At 41.7% G+C, this 20,919-nt stretch overlaps 2 protein-coding genes across 2 annotated transcripts in view; one reads left to right on the top strand and one right to left on the bottom strand.

Annotated features, from left to right (window-relative positions):
* The first annotated feature begins 5,827 nt into the window (after positions 1 to 5,827).
* RPS27 (ribosomal protein S27) lies at positions 5,828 to 7,667 on the top strand. Its single transcript, XM_037162494.2, has 4 exons — positions 5,828 to 5,907; positions 6,220 to 6,328; positions 6,902 to 7,012; positions 7,582 to 7,667. The coding sequence occupies exons 1-4, from the start codon at positions 5,902 to 5,904 to the stop codon at positions 7,608 to 7,610; spliced, it is 255 nt and encodes an 84-aa protein (XP_037018389.1). The 5' UTR covers positions 5,828 to 5,901; the 3' UTR covers positions 7,611 to 7,667.
* A 428-nt stretch (positions 7,668 to 8,095) lies between these two features.
* The window catches only part of NUP210L (nucleoporin 210 like), a 114,629-nt gene continuing 101,805 nt past the window's right edge, over positions 8,096 to 20,919 (bottom strand). Inside the window, exons 35-40 of the mRNA XM_053666211.1 lie at positions 14,299 to 14,448; positions 12,653 to 12,903; positions 12,046 to 12,247; positions 8,823 to 8,924; positions 8,287 to 8,361; positions 8,096 to 8,196 (exon numbers count right to left, since the gene is read on the bottom strand). Of these exons, the coding sequence (XP_053522186.1) occupies positions 8,096 to 8,196; positions 8,287 to 8,361; positions 8,823 to 8,924; positions 12,046 to 12,247; positions 12,653 to 12,903; positions 14,299 to 14,448 (881 nt within the window). The remainder of the gene's footprint in view (positions 8,197 to 8,286; positions 8,362 to 8,822; positions 8,925 to 12,045; positions 12,248 to 12,652; positions 12,904 to 14,298; positions 14,449 to 20,919) is intronic.

The raw sequence follows: 20,919 nt of genomic DNA, 5'->3' as shown, positions 1-20,919 counted from the left end.
GTGTAGTTGCCTCTCATGTGGCCCCCACTGGGGACCCAGCCCACAACCCAGGCATATGCTCTGACTCAGAATTGAACCAGCCACCCCTTGGCTTGCTGGCTGGCACTCAATCTACTGAGCCACACCAGCCAAGGCTAACTACATATATTTGATTACTCAGCTAGAAAAGATCTTTAGCAATTGCACTACAATCATCATTTCCCCCCTTGGTTCCCCCCATAGAGAAAAAAATCTGTGGTAACTCACCCAAAGTTTCATCAAGGATGGCCATTTGGAAAGAGCTTTCCATTCACAGGAAAGCTGAAAGGCAGAAGCCAGGCATCATTTCATTGTTCAGCGCAAGCTCTGGCTTTCATTCATCTGTGATAGATATCCCCAAACTCAAGTACCATTTTGGATTAAGACTGCTAAAATATCACCCAGGCTAGTGTGGCTCAGTAGATTGAGTGCCAGCCTGCAAACCAAAGAGTTCGCAGTGGGTAGGGCATTGTCCCCCAAATCAGAAGGTTATTAGTTCAACTCCCAGTCAGAGCACATGCCTGGGTTGCAGGCCAGGTCCCCGGTTGGGGGCGTGTAAAAAGCAACTGACCCACGTTTCTCTCACATTTGGATGTCTCTCTTTCACACTCTCTCTCTCTCAGCAATAAATAAATATGCCCTGGCTGGTGTAACTCAGTGAATTGAGTTCCAGCCTGTGAACCGAAAGGTCTCAGGTTCAATTCCCAGTCAGGGCATGTGCCTGGGTTGCTGGTCAAGTCGGCCCAGTGGGAGCACATGAGAAGCAACTGATGGATGAATCTCTCGAACACTGATGTTTTTCTCCCTCTCTTTCTTCCTCCATCCCCCTTGCTCTAAAAGTACATAAATAAAACCTTTAAAAAATATCAGTTATCTCCAAATTAATCTATTAATTCAGTACACTTTCAGTGAAAATCACAAAAGTGAGGTATGTGTAATTAACAATTCTAAAATTTCTAAGGGAGAGAAAGATAAATTTGAAGATGAACAAGTCTCTCTCTCTCTCTCTCTCTCTCTCTCTATATATATATATATATATATATATACACACACACACTCATACAGTAATTTAGACAGTGTGGTCTTGGCACAGCGATAGACAGAGGAATAAAACTGAGTGCATTAACAGTTCCATGCATGCATTGAAACTATGTGAGGCCAAGATGACCCTAAAATTCGGTGGAGAAAGGATGAACTACTCAACAAGAGATATTTAGACAAAATCAATATAAAATTTGATCACAATTTCATAAGTTATATGAGAAAGAAATCCCAGGGTATTAAAGACCTAAATGTAAAAAGCCAAAATTTTAAGTCTTTAAAAAAAATTGAGACTTCTGGCCAAGATGGAGGTGTAGGTGGAAATACTGTACCTCCTTGCACAATCAAGTTTAAAGACGACAAAGGTTTAGTAACAAAAATGCAAACAAAGCACAAAAAATTGAACTGTACGGAAGTCCGACAACAACGAACCATTCAGCCAGACTGGTAAGAGGGGCAGAGTCAGCAGCTGGCGGAGTGGAGTCCCGGCAGGAAAAAGAGGCCAGACCACACCGGCCCAGTTGAGCAGATGGCTGTTGGCAGATCCCAGGGGTGGGGTAGCAATGGGCAGACCCAGCGAGGGTGGAAGGTGGCTGGCTGACCAAGGTCACACTTTCACACTCAAATAAAATAGGCGAAGGAGCAAGCAGTGAGACAGACCACGCAGGCTAGGGCCCCGGCGACGGGAATTAAAGCCTAAAAGCATCAACTGGAAAAACTTTCAGGGTTGAGGTGCTGGGAGAAGCTCCCAGGCTCACAGAGAGTTTGTTGGAGAGACCCACAGGGTCCTAGAGGGTGCAGAGGCCCACACACCCGGGAACCAGCACCAGAAGGGCCCAATTTGCTTCTGGGAAGTGGAAGAGGGGAGAGAGGAGAACAAACGCCATGCCCCTCTCTGACCCCACCCCCACACACAGCATCACAACCCAGCAACTCAGGTTGCCCCACCCTGGAGAACACCTAAGGCTCTGCCCCTCATCCATAACAGGTGCAAACAGACCAAAACATTATGGCTCAAGAACAGCTCAAAGCCCCAGAGCCAATAATTCTAAGTGACCAAGAGATAGCCAAACTTTCAGATGCACAGTTCAAAACACTGGCGATCAGGATGCTCACAGAACTGGTTGATTTTAGTCACAAATTAGAGGAACAAATGAAGGCTACACTAACTAAAATGAAGGGAAATGCACAGGAAACCAATAGGGATGGAAAGGAAACTGGGACTCAAATCAAGGGAGTGAACCAGAAGGAAGAAAAAAATTGCCAAACAGGAAAGAATGAAGAAACAAGAATTCCAAAAAATGAGGAGAGGCTTAGGAACCTCCAGGACATCTTTAAACGTTCCAACATCTGACTTATAGGGGTACCAGAAGGGGAAGAGGAACAGCCACGAGTGGAAACCTTATTTGAACAAATAATAAAGGAGAACTTCCCCAATCTGGCAAAGGAAATAGACTTCCAGGAAATCCAGGAAGCTCAGAGAGTCCCAAAGAAGTTGGACCCAAGAAGGAACACACCAAGGCACATCATAATTATATTAGCCAAGATTAAAATGAAGGAGAGACTTCTAGAAGCAGCAAGAGATAAGGGGACAGTCACCTACAAAGGAGTTCCCATCAGACTGTCAGCAGATTTCTTAAAAGAGACCTTATGGGCAAGAAGGGGCTGGGAAGAAGTATTCCAAGTCATGAAATCCAAAGACCTACATCGAAGATTGCTCTATCCAGGAAAGCTTTTATTTAGAATGAAAGGGCAGATAAGGCACTTCTCAGATAAGGTCAAGTTCAAGGAGTTCATCATCACCAAGCCCTTATTATATGAAATGTTAAAGGGACTTATCTAAGAAAAAGAAGATAAAAAATATAAACAGTGAAAGGACAGCAAACTCACAGTTATTAACAACCACACCTAAAACAAAAGCAAACTAAGAGGACAGCTAGATCAGGAGTGGAACCATAGAAATGGAGATCACATGGAGGGTTAGCAAAAGAGGAGTGGGAGGAGGAGAAGGGGGGAGAAGGTTTAGAAAATAAGTAGCATAGATAGTAGGTAGAAAATAGATAGGGGAGGGCAAGAATAGTATGGGAAATACAGAGTCTAAAGAACTTGTGACGCATGGACATAAACTAAAGGGGGGGAATGGTAGGGGAGGGTGTGTGCAGGGTGGAGGGGAATGAAGGGGGGAAATGGGACAACTGTAATGGCATAATCAATAAAATATATTAAAAAGAAAAAGAAATTGAACTATACCATAAATAAAGTGAAAAGTCGAGCCTAAGGGTAGTATAAGGTATTTTTAACACATAAAACCAATAAAAGGTTATACAGAGAATGAAAAAATCAATAGGAAAAAGACAAATGACCAAGTAGAAAAATAGGCAAAGAATATGAAGAAGCAAATCAAGAGAAATCATGTGAAGTGTAAAAAATGTGCAACTTTACATATAGTTGAGGTAATGAGAATAATACAAATTTAAAAGTTTGATGAGGCCCTGGGCAGATAGTAGAAACATCAATTGGCTGCCTCTCCCAAGACCCACCCCCCGTACTTTTCTTAAAAACTTTATGTATTTACTTTCAAAGATAGGGAGAGGAAGTAAGAAAAAACAGATTGAGTGCCTCTAGTGTGCTCCCTACTAGGGTCCCGGCTGGCAACCCAGGCATGTGCCCTGACTGGAAATTGAACTGGTGACCCTCTGGTTTGCAGGCCGGCACTCAGTTCACTGAGCCTCACCAGCCAGGGCTTGCCTATTAAAAAAAAATATGTTATGTATTTATTTTTAGAGAAAGGAGAGGGGACAGAGAAAGATGGGGGGGGGGACATCAGTGTATGAGAGATGCTTATAAGTTGCTTCTTGCTCACCCCCAACCAGGTAGACCTGACCCACAACCCAAGCATGTGCCCCGTCTGGGAATTGAACAGTTGACTGTTCCGTCAGCAGGCCAGCGCTCTATCCAGTGAGCCGCACCTGCTATGGCCCATTTATTTTTCTAACTTTCCAGGGGGCTCAGTGTAAGTAACTCCCGCTGCTGCCATCCTGGCCAATAGGGGAGCCTCCCCTGTGTCCCAACTGTAGTAACAGGTGGACAGGCTAGATTTGACACAAGGGGCAGATTGATTATTTCTGTGACTATCTCCAGGGTTGTAATGTGTATTCTCTGTCTAGCCCATTCCCCCCGCCCCAATTTTTCAATTACAATTGACATATTGAAACCAGTTCTCACTGGCTCATGAGAACAGATTACCTGTCTCTATCAACTCCATGTTTAATGTCAAAGTGGTATTTTGAAATCTCCCACTTTGGGAATACTTGTACCATTGAAATTAGCAAAGACAGCAAATTAGGGCTTTCCTCCACAGAACTGGTTTACCAGCACATTCCTGACTGAAACCCACATGCCTTGCCCTATCCCTTTCCTTTGGAATTGACCAGATCCCAAAAAGCCATTTGTGTCATCTTCCTTCCTTCTTTATGACAAATAGACATTCTAAAACTGACTATTACTGCAGAGGATGATACTTCAGTCTTCATTTTTCCTTTATTCTCCTTTCCTGTGTTGGGTGTCAGTGATGCCAAGATTAGAAGTCTTGGAAAGGTATTGCTGGTGAAAATGTGGGAAAAGGATGTAGGGATGTAAACTGGCACAAACTTTTTGGAAGGCAGTTGAGTATTACTTTGGACAATTTCTATTTGCATTTCCTAACCTGTAAAATGTGGGAAATAACAGTATCAACCTGATAAGAGTTATTGTGAAGATTAACACACATAAAGCAGTTAGAACAGTGCACCTAGTAAGCACCATGTGTTTGATGTGGGATTGGAAGTTGACAATACATGTAACAACCCTAGGAGTAGGTTGGGGATAGGGGTAGTATGAGGATTTTACTTTTATGTTTTTTTTAAATACTTTATTTATTTATTTGGAGAGAGGGGAAGGGAGGGAGAAAGAGAGGGAGAGAAACATCATTGTGAGGTAGCCTCTCAGGGGCCCCCTGCTGGGGACCTGGCCTGTAACCAGGGTATGTGCCCTGACTGGGAATAGAACCGTAGACCCCTTGGTTTGCAGGCCCACCCTCCATCCACTGAGCCACAGTAACCAGGGCTACTCTTTTATGTTTACATTTCTAAATTGTGTAAAGGGAACAAATTAAGCCAATTGAAAAATAATAAAGCAATTTAAGAAGTCTGGACATGGCTCGGTCCTGTTGTTTTCCTCATAAGTTCCTATTTATTAGGCTCCAATTGTCAAAGTGCAGGACGAAATTTTAAGAGTGTCCATTAATTTTCTCTTAAAGTTCATCTTTTTATTTTCTTAAAACTTTTTCAAAGATTTTGTTTACTTTTAGAGAGATGGGAAGGAAGGGAGGAAGAGGAAGTGAAACATCAACGCTGAGAGCCCCAAACTGGGGACTTGGGCCGCAATCTAGCTCTGTGCTCTGACCGGGATTGGATTCAGCGACCTTTCCCTTCACAGGCTGGTCCTCAACCCACTGAACCACAATGGCCAGGGCCCATTTATCTCTTGATACAGATCAAACGCAAACCTTTTTAAGACAGCAAGCTAACTCTCAACATGGCGCCATGACAAAGGAGTGCAGTTGGTTCCACTCCTTTCCCTTTCAGCCTCCGGGATGGTAGTGACACATTAACCAAAAATTCATTCAGAGACCTTCTAAAAATGGCAGCGCCCTCCTCGCCCCACCGCTGACAGACGGTGAGAGACGGACCTTCCCAACATGGCAGCGAAGGCCCAGGCGTCACATCCTGCAGGATGACGGATATAAAGGGCAGGATTTCCGCTTGCGTTCCTTTCCGGCGGTGACGATCTCCCCACGGCAACATGCCTGTGAGTTCCTTGGTGCAGGTCTTGGCGGAGATCTCGCTTTTCGTCCCACACGCTCCTCTCACGCTGATTTCGAGTCGTAGAGGACCCTCATTTGCCCTCCGCATTTCTAGGACATTAACTACAGGGACTGCAGAGGCCCGCGAGGCCCCCTGCATAGACGGGAGCGGAGAGGAGATAAGATGGCGGTCCAGCTGCGCAGAGACCAGGGGCGGCAAGGGGCGAGCTCTCCCCGGTGTGTGGCAGTGGGGGATGTTTTCGATCGTCCCATTTTCGTCGTTGGTTTCTAAATATCTACATGTCTGCCTCTCTTAGCTTGCAAAGGATCTCCTTCATCCCTCTCCGGAAGAGGAGAAGAGGAAACACAAGAAGAAGCGCCTGGTGCAGAGCCCCAATTCCTACTTCATGGATGTGAAATGCCCAGGTGAGGAGACAGCTTGCAGTAGTCGAGAAAACACAGGGTCCAGGAATTGGAAAAAGGTGCAGTGTGAGCTGTACCGTATCCTTGAAGCAGCCGCAACATCTTAAGATTCGAATGTACCAGATGGGTAAAATTTGGTACTTTAGGAGGAGTGATCCAGAGTGATTTCCCTTTAAAACCCCGTGTACGAACCCTAACGTGCGTTGTGTTAGGAAACTGGGATGTGTTGTGCTTCTGCTTGGTCACCAAGTACTTGTAGGGGGTCGTTGTCTTCTGTACTCACCATCCTTCTCTCCCAGGTGGAGGATCCGTGAATAATTGTTGGTTCCACTCCTTTCCCCTTTCAGCCTCCAGAATGGTAGTGACACATTAACCAAAAATTCATAAGTGGGGGCAGGTTGTCCAGATTATTTCTGAGTGGGCTTTAATGTTTACCTAGAACCAGGCAAGTTTTGAATAGGATGGTAAATTTAAAAAGTTTACATAGCGTGCATGTCTTAACAGTTACTACATAATAGCATATGTATAAATGAAGAACAGCATGGAAGAAATATAACCCTACTTGATTTTTTCCAGGATGCTATAAAATCACCACCGTCTTTAGCCACGCACAAACGGTAGTTTTGTGTGTTGGCTGCTCTACTGTCCTCTGTCAGCCTACAGGAGGAAAAGCAAGGCTTACAGAAGGTAAATGGTTTAACAAGGAGGATTTGGGCTTTGAATCTTATGGTGATAGAAAGATCATACATAGTGTAAATTATCAGAGTCTTGGAAAGAGGGTTGGATTTGATAGCCCTTTCCCCCAAAATATTAGCAGAAATTATATATATATATATGTGTGTGTGTGTATATATATACATATATAAACTGACTTTTTTTTAAAGAGAGACAATCATCAGTTTCTTGTTCCCCTTATGGATTCACGGGTTGATTGTTATGTGTCCTGACTGGGGATTGAACTTGCAACCTTGGTGTATCAGGACACTCTAACCACAACTGAGCTACTTGGCCAGAGCCAACAACATAATTCTTAATTTCAGAACACTACTGTCTGAAGTTGTGATTAGTGGATGATAAAAGCGGCAGCTTTATATGAGCTGTAGCCAAAACGGTCCTTAAGTGGCTAGGTATTGGGTAAAGGAACTAAAGAAAAGGTGTAGCTTTCTTGTGGGTGGATCATGAGGTATCAGTTCTGTGCGTGTGGGGCAAGGAAAGTAGGCTGCTGCTGTCAGCTAACTTGAACCATTTTCTTCCAGGATGCTCCTTCAGAAGGAAGCAGCACTAAAAGTACCCTGAATCAAGATGAGTGGGGAACCATCCCAATAAACACATTTTGGATACATCCTGTTTATTGTCTTGTAGTTTACTGCTAGGAAGTTCTTACCTCAAGTATTCAGGGACAACCAGAAGAATGGACTGCTAGTCATTGAGGGCAAGTAAGTAGCCAAGTACTTAAAAAGTCCATTTGGGACATTTCTGTCCAGCTGGGCACATTCAGTAAATCTTTAGAGCTTGATGAAAAAATGTGGTATACTGTATAAATGAGATATTTACTTTCACTTTTACGTTTTCTTATAACTAAGAACAGGAACTGACAGTTGGTCTTTGAAACACAATCCAACACACTACTTCAATACAAAACAGCTCAGGATCCTTTATTTATAGTTGTCCGAAACCTTGTTTGGAGGCTTAGGAATAAGGTGATTCCTGGTGGGTAAGTGCTAGAAACTTCGAGTTTCGTACAGTTAAGGAGACTTGTCCAAGTGGAGGTTAGTGCCTTATACTCCACAGCCAGTATTGTAGCCGACTCTGGGCTGGTGGGGGTTGTGGACTCATGAAGGGAGGAGGAGAACGAGTGGAGGTATAAGAACCTAGAAATAAATGGAGAAGGGAAATAGGTGAAAGGTGAATAAAACCTGGATATCTGAGATTTGAAGGAGATAAGGGTGGTGATTCTTTACCCGACTCTGGTATTCCTAGAGTTGGTACGTAAACAACTGGAATTGTCTGTATCTTATTTAGGAAGGCATTGTATGCTGGAATAAAACAAAGGAGACGTCAGTAAAGAAGCTGATTTGTCTTCATTGGAGGAAGGCCTTAGTAATATTTCACATTAAGTAACTTGAGAGTAGTTTGAAAATTTGTATTCAGTTATTTTTAGAGATACTTTCCTCTTCTGGCCAAAAGATGGGGCAAGTGCAGGTATAGACAAAATAGTGTGTGTTGTGCTGCTCACATCATCCTTAGCTATGAATTTGAGCAAAACTAGCCATTAGCTTAAGGGTTAGCAGTGATTTACACTTCTGAATGGTATTTCTTTGCCACATCTAATTTATGGTAGTTGTAACTTGAGTGGGGCCTTTGCTAGGTGATTGGGGTTAGAGAGGCAAAATCAGTTTCAGCTGCTTGTCTCAAATTAGATGTGATGAATAACTAATTCTCATCCTTATTTAGTTTGTGAAATACAAAGGCATTTTCTAAGTCAAAAGTCCATTACCTAGAAAGATGAAAGCTGTTGATGCCAACACTGCAAAGAGGGTCAAGAGGATCTGGTGAGAACCCACGAACTTTTGGAGGACACCTGAATCTTCACATTGGTCTATGCATTGGCCAGAACAAAAGAAGATGGTTATTTAATAACACAATCAGGGCAGATGGCTGGATTTAAAACCTTGTCACCATTAACAGATCTAGCAGAAGCACTCAATACCCAGCCCTCTAGAATAGTGATTTTCAACTGGTTGCGAGAACTTTTAAAACATGCAATGCCTGACTGCTTAGACAGGGCCACTGACCTTTTTTCCCCCTTAGACTGTCATTTTTTAAAAAATGAAAACAGCCCACAAATAACGCTCCTTTTCTATTACAAAAACATAAGCGTGTAATTCTAACACTATCACTCCAGCACACTATATGACATTTTAGGTAGAATATTCCAATTAAAACTAAATTATTACATCCACATTATTACCCTACCAACCAGTCAAACAGATGTTACTTGTGCTGGATTGTATATATATCTTTTTGGTGTGCCACAGAACTTTTAGCAATTATGTGTACCATGAGATGAAAGGTTGAAAATTGCTGCTCTGGGAAATTGTTCAGCTTCTTACCAGAGTAAAGAGGTAAACCATACTTGGCTCCAACTTTTTGGCTTTTTCTTATTTCCAAAGTAATAAACTCCAGTTCTTTTTTCTTTTTTAATATTTTATTTATTTTCAGAGAGAGTTAGAGAAACATCATTGTGTGGTTGCCTCTCATGTTCCTCACTGGGAACCAGCCTGCAACCCAGGCATGTGCCCTGACTGGGAATCGAACCGTGACCCCTTGCTTCACAGGCCCGTGCTCAATCCACTGAGCTACCCCAGCCAGGGCAAACTCCGATTCTTGAGCCTCTTAATTCTTAGCTTACAAGAATATTTAAAACCTCTGCCATCTGAAAATGGCTGTTACATTTCCTGTACACTTGAGCTCCAAGTGCTATAACTTCCCTTCATTGCATTAGTGGCAATCTGGAGTGATAACGATTTCTAATTCTGATCCCTGTAACATTTTTTTGGATTCCTAATGACCACTTAAATCCAAGGGCTCCTTATCCTTTTTTAGAATGTTTCTAGGGGACATTATGATATGTATAAAACCTTGACCTTAAAAAAACTTTAGACTCCTGAAGGATATTTGGTGTCTGCCTTTGGTTATTTCAATTTTTTGGTGTCTAGAACTCCATTCGGCCACTGAACTCCCTGAACTTACAGTTCTTCCACTATGAATTGTGAGCAGGCCCTCATACCTAGTTCTTATTCTGCATCTTGAGTATAGGCCCTCTTCTGTGGTCTCCTAATTGGTTTTAAACCTCTCACTTTACTCTTTGATAACTTCCTCACTCTGAATAAGGTTGTTTGAAGTGCATATATTAGCAAGATAATCCCTGATCAGGTCCCACTATTGAAAGTCCAAATAAAATGGGGTGTATTATTTTTGTAGCATCCCACTGTTAGATCTACACTGAATTAATTACTGTTTCCCCAGCTGGGCCTGGTCTTCCTATGATTCTGCAGTAGGAACCATGCTTGGAATATACTACTAGGTTCTCACATGCTTGTCAGTGAGCTGAAGGTTGGCTTAGATGTTTGCATCTGTTCCTACCCACCATGGTTGTACTGTTCCCACTGATCCCTTATCTCTGAGAAGTGCAGAGATTCTTAACTTTTTTTTTTTTTGCCATGGGTAACTGGCTGTCTGATGACATCTATACACCTTGTGATATTTTTAAGTGCAAAATATACATGAAAATACAGGGAACCAATTATATCAAAAGGTAACCAAAATAGAAAAAACCTAATTTGTGACAATTACAGTTAGCAAAATGTTAAAAGCCCTAATTTGTGATACAGTAATATATCTGCTTTAGTAACAACAAAAGTTTAACTTAAGGTCTGATAACTGCAGTTTTAAAAAAAATTTTGAGATGTGACAATTGGAACATGGAAATATCTTGATTCCATTGGTGACAGACTCACATACTGTTTATACTGCTGTGGTTTGTTGCCTGTATTCATAATGAGTTTATTAGAATCAACTCCACTTAAAAATTACTCTGATACAGCACAGACTGCACCTTCTAGTGGGGGGCCTTGAACACCTCAATTCTTAAATTCTAAAAGGGCAAAATACATCTACCGTTTGAGTTATAAGAATTAAAATGCAGCCCTGGCTGGCTTAGCTCGGTGGATTGAGTACAGGCCTGCGAACCAGAGGATCGCAGTTCGATTCCCAGTCAGGGCACGTGCCTTGGTTGCAGCCCAGATCCCAGCAATTAAATATTTTAAGAAAAGAATTAAAATGCATATAAACACGCTTAGGGTATTTGTTGACCAGTACATAACCAAGTGCTCGTATAAATAATGTACTAAGGTTCAGCCTGATTCACTCCTAGTAATTAAGTACTGTTTCCTTTGAGGGATGGACAAGTGGAAGTGATAAATATAAGGAGGATGGTTCTGTGCACTTAAAAAAAGTTTTTTAAAAATTAATATTTATTATTTTTTAAAGATTTTATTTATCTTTAGAAGGGAAAGGAAGAACAGGAGAGAAACATCAATGTGTGGTTGCCTCTCGTGCGTCCCCTGCAGGGAACTGGCCTGCAACCCAGGCATGTGCCTTGACTGGGAATCGAACCTCTATCTTTTGATTCGCAGGCCCGTACTCAATCCACTGAACTGTACCAGCCAGGGCTAAAATTATTTTTAGAGGGAGAGAGAGAGCTTCCACTTCATTATAGTCATTGCATTCATTGGTTGCTTTTTTAAAAAAAATATTTATTTTCAGAGCGAGGAGAAGGGAGGGAGGAAGGGAGAGAAACATCAGTTGGTTGCCTGTTGGGGAGGCAGCTGGGTCTCCAGGGCAACTGGGGACCTGGCCTGCAAGCCAGGCGTGTATCCTGACTGGGAATCAAACCAGGGACCATTCAGTTTGCAGGTGGATGTTCAATCTACTGAGCCACACCAGCCAGGGCTATTCTTAAATATATGTTAAGTATCACGTATAACTAGTGTTAAAGTTATCTGAAGATCGTGTTTTGAGTGGGCTTATAAAATTGATCCATGCCTCAGCTACTTTTGAATAGTTTTGATCAAGTGGCTGAATGTTTTCCATTAACTAATTGTAATGCATTGTCTTGTTCCTTCTCTAGATTGAAAATAGGAGCCCCCAGTGCTCACCTGCACCAGACTTCTTAATAGCTTTCACTAGCACAGCCTCACTTTGACTGGTGAGCACACAGGAAATATTGATGAAAACAGGTGACGTCATCCGCTGCAGGGAAGTGAAGTTGACCACTCTTACAGAGTAGATAGCGAGGCCAGGTATGAGAGAAGAGTGACTATGGCCAGGGACCACTAGAACTGGGGAGCTGGGGAAGACCTTGGAGAAAAGATAAAATAGCAGTTGCTTGAAAGAAAAGTCAGTTTGTATCAGATATTCCAATCTTAAACATACACAGTAACACACCTGGATTTCTAGTTCTAGCTAACTGACAAGTCATTTATTTTTTCACACTTAGATGTGTTGAAAAAGGGATCTGTGAGAATAAAATGGGCTTCAAAAAAGTTTTAAACTAGAATTCTAACGATTGTTTTAAGATACCATTGGTGTTATCTTCAGCTAATAACCTACACTTTGGCCCCTGACATTGTAAAAGGGACACAGTTTTTTCATTCTGTTTAAGAATCTCTTATGGTGAATTTTATCAAATTATTCAGAAACTTTAGACTGGGAATCAAAAATCTCTTTTTCAAAACTGTTGTTTTGGTGCAGTTCTCAACATACCTCTAGCTTCTCAAGAACTCTGTCCACTCCCAGTACTCTTATCTCCCCAACGTCTTGTTTGTGGCTAAGAACCAGTTCTGACTGGTTGATGTAAAAGGCTGGGATGAAAGGAATGAGGATTCTTTGCATTCCATTCTTGCTCTGTTCACCGACCAGTGTGGCCCAAGCATAGACTGAGGTGTCAGCCATGCTGAGGGCCTGGAGCAGGTCCTCTGACTGGGGTCGAACCTTGATTAGGCAGACATAAACCCCTGAAGAAAAGAGGATAAACTGAGCAGGAATGTTCAGAGGCTTTATTGAGCCAACTGAGTTGGGATAGGAAGTAAAAATGGTGACCTGTAAATTCAAAAGAAAATGTAAACTTAGATTTGGTGTTCGGTATTAATACGCTAATGGGCCACAAAAAAAAAAACAGTTCCAGGGAACCTACAGTTGAACTCGTTGCTTAAGAATGCCATTACTGGTAAATGAACATGTCAGTATTACATAGTACAGCGCAAACAAATTACGGGGTTTTAGAATGAAGTAGTCAGTTGGTGAGATCACAAAGGTTTTGTGAAAGAAAGGCAAGCTATGAGCATGGCTGAATCACTTCTCCGTCAAACCACCACTTGATTGCCTATTTCTCTCCATAGTGCTCAAACATCAGGTGTCTTTTGACATCTTTTACATCACTTAAAACCAATCTTTCTCCAAATCTTGCTAACTCATCCTTTGAAATGCCTCTGACATCTGTCTGCCCTGTTAGTATTTCTGTTACTCTAGACCCTTGTCACTTCATGCTTGGAGTATTGCAACGGCCGCCCCATTTACTACTCTCCTTGCCTCCCGTTATTCATTCATTCTTGTCCATTCTATGTTCTTCCAATAGATAACTTTAAAACTGCTTTCATCTTATTTTTGTAAACTTCTGTGGGCCTGTATGTTGTCTGAAATGTAGTTTTTTCTTCACATCTAATTGACTCCTAGTCATCTCCTAAAAGGTTATTTACTTTGTGAAACCTTACTGTAACCCCCATGTAAGATGTAGACACACCGCCTTTCTGGGGTCCCATGAGTATCTTCATGACTAATAACCCTCTGCAGTACTAGTAAGAGTTAAAATTTGAAAACCTTGTCTCATGCCTCTTTGTGCCCCCCAGTGCCTGTCCTGGTACCAGGCATTGTATTCGGTGCTCAACAGTTTGCTGAATGAACCTTCCTTCCCATACTGTTCACACTGCCTGGCCTTGGAGTAGAAACTCCCATGATGTAGCACTATCCTATTTACATTTGACATGAATCTTCCATTTTACATCATTGATTTATATAATGTCATCCCAGTGTCATGCCTGATTCTACTTTCTGCTTGTTAATGCTGTTCTGCTTAGAATACCTTTCAGTTCAACAAACACTGCTACTTGCTGGGGCTTTAAGATGAATGAAACGTCAGGTAAGCCCTCACAGAGATGACAGGGACTAACAAAGAAAATAGAAAATTATAATAAAAGCATTTTCTATTGTGTTGTAAACAATAAAAAGGTGTTATAGAGGCATGTTTAACAAGTTTGAATGAATTGAACAAAAGCGTTGATTGAGAAAGACTCCACAGTTACAGAGCACAAATATCAAAATGAGGGAAACCACATTCAGCAGGTGGGACTCACCTTTCTCCATGCTGAAATCAGAATGGACGTGAAAGACTTTACTTGCTGGAATGTCCAGCAAACTGTTACTGAACTGTACATGGCACTGTATGAGGGTCTCTGGGAGAAGTACTGTTGTAATGGCCATGGCCTGACTTGGGGTGCAGGATCCTAATAGCAGAAAAGAGGTAAATAGTTTTATCACAAGAATTTGTAAAAGGAGAGGCCATTATATAGAACCAGTTTGGTATCCCTGCCGACCAAAAAAGGGAGTCAGTTGTGCTTGACTTGCTTTTGCTACAGCTGTCTGCTTGGCAGCTTTGCTGAATTCTGCTACTATTAAGGTGAAAGTAGTAGTGGAAGACCCTCGCCTCTGTTAGCTTTTCATTATCAATATGAGAAATGGTGTCCCCTTCAAAGGTTTTTGGAATTTATCAGTGGGAGAAAGATTACAGGGACATTGGACAGCTATTAGAAATACAGCACTGCAGCTGGGAAGTAGCATTTTTAAGTCTAGGTTTGTTTCCAAAACCATGTAAATGTGACCCAAGTTGAAGATCTCTAAAAGTGATCTCAAAATGAATGAAGTCGAAGATTCATTACAAGTGATGCCTTAAACAGGAACCACATAGCCAGCAAGAAGTAGACTGGATGCATTTGAGATATTGCTCCCTTGCATATGTCCTCATTTTGGTTCAAATTAACTCCTATAAAAATTCTGAAAAGAAAGGAAAGAAATTGACTGGCACCATGACTAAGTCAGTTGCAATGGATAGCATTGTACCTAAACAGGAACTGGTGTCCTGTTAAGATTTGTCCCCTGCACAGTTTCTTTTTCTTTCTTTTTTTTAGAGATTAAAGAAAAACTTTATTTTCAGAGAGAGGGGAAGGGAGGGAGAAAAAATATGGTGACGTAAGATGATTTGACTTTGGGTAATAGGCACACAATGCAATATAAAGATCATGTATCATAAGAAAGTAAACTTGATACGTGTATGATCTTATTAACGTCTCTCAATAAGATTAATTAAAATAAAAATTTAAAAATAGAAAAAAATAGCTGCCCTGGCTGGTGTGGCTCAGTGGAGTGAGCAAGCCTGTACATGGAGTGTGAGAGTTGCACGCTCCCAAATGAGGACCTAGCTTGCAACCCAGGTGTATGCCCTGACTAGGAATTGAACTGGCAACCCTTCTGTTCACAGGCCAGCACTCATGTCACTGAGCCACACCAGCCAGGACAGAATTTTTTAAAGATTTTATGAGGCGAAGGGTAGGAGAAAGAGACAGAAAGAAACATCAATGGGCAAGAGAAACATCAGTTGCTTCTTGTACGTCCCCAACCAGGGAGCTGGCCCACAACACAAGGTCTGACTGAGAATTGAGCCAGCAACCTTTGGCTTTGCAAGCAATGCCCAACCCATGGCAGTCAGGGCTTCTTTCCTTTTTTTAAATGCTTTTTCTGCCCTGGCTGGTGTAGCTCAGTGGATTGATTGAGCGCAAGCCTGTGAACCATAGGATCACGGTTCAATTCTCAATCAGGGAACATGCCTGAGTTGCAGGCCAGTTCCCCAGCGGGATACATGAGAGGCAACCACACACTGATATTTCTCTCCCACTCTCCTTCCCTTCCCCTCTCACTAAAAATAAATAAAATATTTTAAAAATGCTTTTTCTTAAGTTTTTTCTATTTTTATTTTCAATATTTTATTTATTTATTTTTAGAGAGAGGGTAAGGGAGAGATAAAGAGGAGAGAAACATCAATGTCTGGTTGCCTCTCATGTGTCCTCCACTGGGGACCTGGCCTGCAACTCAGGCATGTGCCCTGACTGGGAATTGAACTGGCAACCCTTTGGTTTGTAGGCCAGTGCTCACTTCACTGAGCCACACCAGCCAGGGCAGTTATTTTTTTTATTTTTAAATTTTTATTTTAATTAATCTTATTGAGAGACGTTAATAAGATCATACACGTATCAAGTTTACTTTCTTATGATACATGATCTTTATATTGCATTGTGTGCCTACTACCCAAAGTCAAATCATCTTACGTCACCATATATTTGGCCCTTTTTACCCTTTACTACCCTCCCCACCCCCTTCCCTCTGGCAACTACCACACTGCTATCTGTGTCCACGAGTTTCCATTTTATTTCCCACATATGATCGAAATCATATAGTTCTTAGTTTTCTGACTTATTTTGCTTAGCACAATATTCTCAAGGTCCATCCATGTTAGCACAAATGGCAGTATTTCATTTTTTCTTATGGCTGAGTAGTATTCCATAATATAATGTATATGTATTGTATCTACTTTATACAGTCATCTATCGAAGGATACTTTGGTTGTCTCCATGTTTTGGTCACCATGAGTGATGTTGCAACAAACATAGAGGTGCATATATCTTTGTGAATAAATGTTTTCAAGATAGATAGCCAGAAAAGGGATTGCTGGGTCATAGGATTTATTCATAATTTTTTGAGGAACTGCCATACTGTATTCCATAGTGGTTGTACCAGTTTACATTCCCACTATCAGTGAATAAGGGTTCCTTTTTCTCCACAAGCTCTCTTAATACTTGTTGAGGTGCTATCTCGTAGTTTTCTGTGTGGCTTTTTTGCATTTTATTTTATTTTTTAAATATATTTTATTGATTATGCCATTACAGTTGTCCCATTCCCCCCCCCTTCATTCCCCTCCACCCTGCACACCCCCTCCCCACATGCCCCCCCTTTAGTTCATGTCACAAGTTCTTTAGCTTCTACATTTCCCATACCATTCTTGCCCTCCCCTCCGTCTATTTTCTACCTACCATCTATGCTACTTATTCTCTGTACCTTCTCCCCCCTTCTCTTCTCACTCCCCAGTTGCTAACCCTCCATGTGATCTCCATTTCTGTGGCTCTGCTCCTGTTCTAGCTGTCCGCTTAGTTTGCTTTTGATTTAGGTGTGACTGTTAATAATTGAGTTTGCTGTCCTTTCACTGTTCATATTTTCTAACTCCTTTTCCTTAGATAAGTCCCTTTAACATTTCATATAATAAGGGCTTGGTGATGATGAACTCCTTCAACTTGACCTTATCAGAGAAGCACTTTGTCTGCCCTTCCATTCTAAATGAAAGCTTTGCTGGATAGAGCAATCTCAGCTGTAGGTCTTTGGATTTCATGATTTGGAATACTTCTTTCCAGCCCCTTCTTGCCTGTAAGGTCTCTTTTGAGAAATCAGCTGACAGTCTGATGGGAACTCCTTTGTAGGTGACTGTCCCCTTATCTCTTGCTGCTTCTAGGATTCTCTCTTTCATTTTAATCTTAGATAATGTAATTAAGATGTGCCTTGGTGTGTTCCTCCTTGGGTCCAACTTCTTTGGGACTCTGAGCTTCCTGGACTTCCTGGAAGTCTATATCCTTTGCCAGATTAGGGAAGTTCTCCTTTATTATTTGTTCAAATAAGTTTTCCATTTGTTGCTCTTCCTCTTCCCCTTCTGGTACCCCTATAATTTGGATGTTTAAATGTTTAAAGGTGTCCTGGAGGTTCCTAAGCCTCTCCTCATTTTGGGGGATTCTTATTTCTTCATTTGCGTATGGTTGTTTCTTCCTTCTGGTCCACTCCATTGATTTGAGTCCCACTTTCCTTTCCATCACTATTGGTTCCCTATGCATTTTGCTTCATTTCACTTAGTGTAGCCTTAATTTTTTCATCTAATTTGTGACTAAAATCAACCAGTTCTGTGAGCATCCTGATCACCAGTGTTTTGAACTGTGTATCTGATTGGTTGGCTACCTCTTGGTTGCTTAGAAGTATCGGCTCTGGGGCTTTGAGCTATTTTTCTGCTTGTGCCATAATGTTTTGGTCTGTTCGAGCCTGTTATGTATGAGGGGTGGAGGCTTAGGTGTTCACCAGGGCGGGGCCCTTAAGTTGCTGGGTTGCGATACTGTATTGTGGGGGTGGAGTCAGAGAGGGAGCAGTGGTGTTCGCTCCGCTCTCCCTCGCACAGTGAACACCACTGCTCCCTCTCCTATCTTGGGTCCCTCTGCCACCTCACACAAGCAGATTTGGCCCTTCTGGTGCTGATTCCCAGATGGGTGGGCTTTTGTACGTTCTAGGACCCTGTGGGTCTCTCCAACAAACTCTCTTGTGAGGCTGAGAGCCTCTCCCGGCACCTCAACTTCTGAAAGTTTTTCCAATCAGTGTTTTAGGCTTTATTTTCTGGCGCTGGGGCCCTGTGTTGCGCAGTCTGTCTCACTGTCCATTTTTTTCACCTGGTTTATCTGTGTGTGAATGTGTGACCTTGGTCAGCCAGCCGCCTTGAGCCCTCACTAGGTCTGCCTGTTGCCACTCTGCCTGGGATCTGCCAACTGCCACTTATGTGCCTGGGTCAGTCCAGCAGTCACCACTTTTTCCTGCCACGACCCGACTTCGCTGGCCAACTCTGCCCCTCTTACTGGTCTGGATGAATGGTTTGTTGTTGTCAGACTTCGGTACAGTTCAATTTTCTGTCTGTTTTGGTTGTGTTTTTGTTTCTAAATCTTTGTTGTCCTTCAATTTGGTTGTGTGAGGAAGTACAGTGTTTCCACCTATGCCTCCATCTTGGCTGGAAGTCTTCATAGTTTTAAAAAATATGTATTTTATTGATTATGCTATTAGAGTTGTTCCATTTTTTTCCCCTCCACCTGGTATACCCCATTTCTCTGGCAATCCCCCCACTTAGTTCATGTCCATGGGTCATGCATAAAAGTTCTTTGGCTACTCCATTTCCTATACTGTTCTTTTTTTTTCAATCGTTAAAGCACAGTTGCCTCCATTTTCCCCCTACTATCACTCTCCTCCGCCCCCACCTTCAATCCTACCCAGCTTTGGCTTTGTCCATGAGTCCTTTATACATGATCTTTGATGGACTCTTCCCCTTCTCTCCCCTGTTACCCTCCTCGATCCCCCCTCCCCTCTGGTAACTGTCAGTTCTTTATTTCAACGTCTTTGCTTATATTTTGTTTCCTTGTTTGTTTTGTTTATTAGGTTCTATTTATAGGTGAGATCATATGGTATTTCTTTCATTGCCTGGCTTATTTCAATTAGCATAATGCTCTTCGGTTCCATCCATGCTGCATGAAGGGTAGGAGCTCTTTTTTTTTTCTGCTACACAGAATTCCATTGTGTAAATGTACCACAGTATTTGACCCACTTGTTTACTGATGGGCATCTTAGGTTGCTTCCAGAACTTCGCTATTGTAAATTGTGCTGCTGTGAACATTGGGATACATAGGTTCTTTTGAATTGGTGTTTCAGGATTCTTAGGGTATAATCCCAGCAGTGGAATTGCTGGGTCAAAAGGCAGTTCCATTTTCAATTTTTTTAGGAAACTCCATACTGTTTCCCACAGTGGCTGCACTAGTCTGCATTCCCACCAGCAGTGCACAAGGGTTCCCTTTTCTTCACAACCTCCCCAGCACATGTTGTTTGTTCATTTGTTTATTATGATGGCCGTGCTGACTGGTGTGAAGTGGTATTTCATTGTGGTTTTAATTTGCATATTTCTGATGGGTAGTGATGCTGAGCATCCTCTCATATGCCTCTGGGCGTCGCGTATGTTCTCCTTGGAGAAGTGTCTGTTCAGGTCCTTTGCCCATTTTTTAAATTGGATTATTTGTCTTCCTAGAGTGGAGTCATGTGAATTGTTTATATATTTTGAAGATCAAACCCTTGTCCAAGGTATTGGCAAATATGTTTTCCCATACAGTTAGTTCCATTTTCATTTTGCTGATGTTTTCTGTAGCCATACAGAAGCTTTTTATTTTGATGAGCTCCCATTTGTTTATTCTTTCCTTTATGTCCCTAGCTCTAGGGGACATATTGGTGAAAATACTGCTGTGTGGAATATCTGAGATTTTCCTGCCTACGTTCCCCTCTAGGACTTTCATGGTGTTGTGACTAAGTCTTTTATTCTTCTTGAGTTTATTTTTGTGTGTGGTGTAAATTGGTGGTGGAGGTTTATTTTTTTTTGCATGTAGCTGTCCAGATCTCTCAACACCATTTGTTGAAGAGGATATTTTTACTCCATTTTATGCTTCTGCTCCCTTTGTCAAATATTAATTGACCATAGAGACTTGGATTTATTTCCGGACTCTCTATTCTGTTCCACTGATCTTTGTGTCTGTTCTTATGCCAGTATCATATTGTTTTGATTACAGTGGCCTTTAATATAGTTTTATATCAGGTATTGTTATCCCTCCTACTTTGTTCTTCTTTCTCAAAATTGCTGCAGCTATTCAGGGTTGTTTGTGGTTCCATATAAATTTGTGAAATGTTCTGTATCTATGAAATAAGTCATTGGTACTTTAATAGGGATTGCATTGAATCTATAAATTGCTTTGGTAGTATGGACATTTTGATATATCAATTCTTTTAATCCATGAACACAGTATATGCTTCCATTTATTTGTGTCTTCCTTAATTTCTTTCTTCATTGTTGTGTAGTTTTCTGAGTACACATCTTTTACCTCCTTGGTTAGATTTATTGCTAGGTACTTTATTTTTGTTGTTGCTATATATAGCAAATGGGATTTTTTTCCTGATTGATGTTTCTGATCTTTTGTTGTTGGTGTACAAAAATGCCTTAGATTTCTGAATATTGACTTTGTATCCCACTGCTT

Source organism: Artibeus jamaicensis, unplaced genomic scaffold, assembly GCF_021234435.1.
Source record: "Artibeus jamaicensis isolate MK-2021 breed Jamaican fruit bat unplaced genomic scaffold, CSHL_Jam_final contig_447, whole genome shotgun sequence".
NCBI lineage: Eukaryota > Metazoa > Chordata > Mammalia > Chiroptera > Phyllostomidae > Artibeus > Artibeus jamaicensis.
Note: the sequence above shows the minus strand (reverse complement) of the source record. Positions and strands in the feature narration are given on the sequence as shown.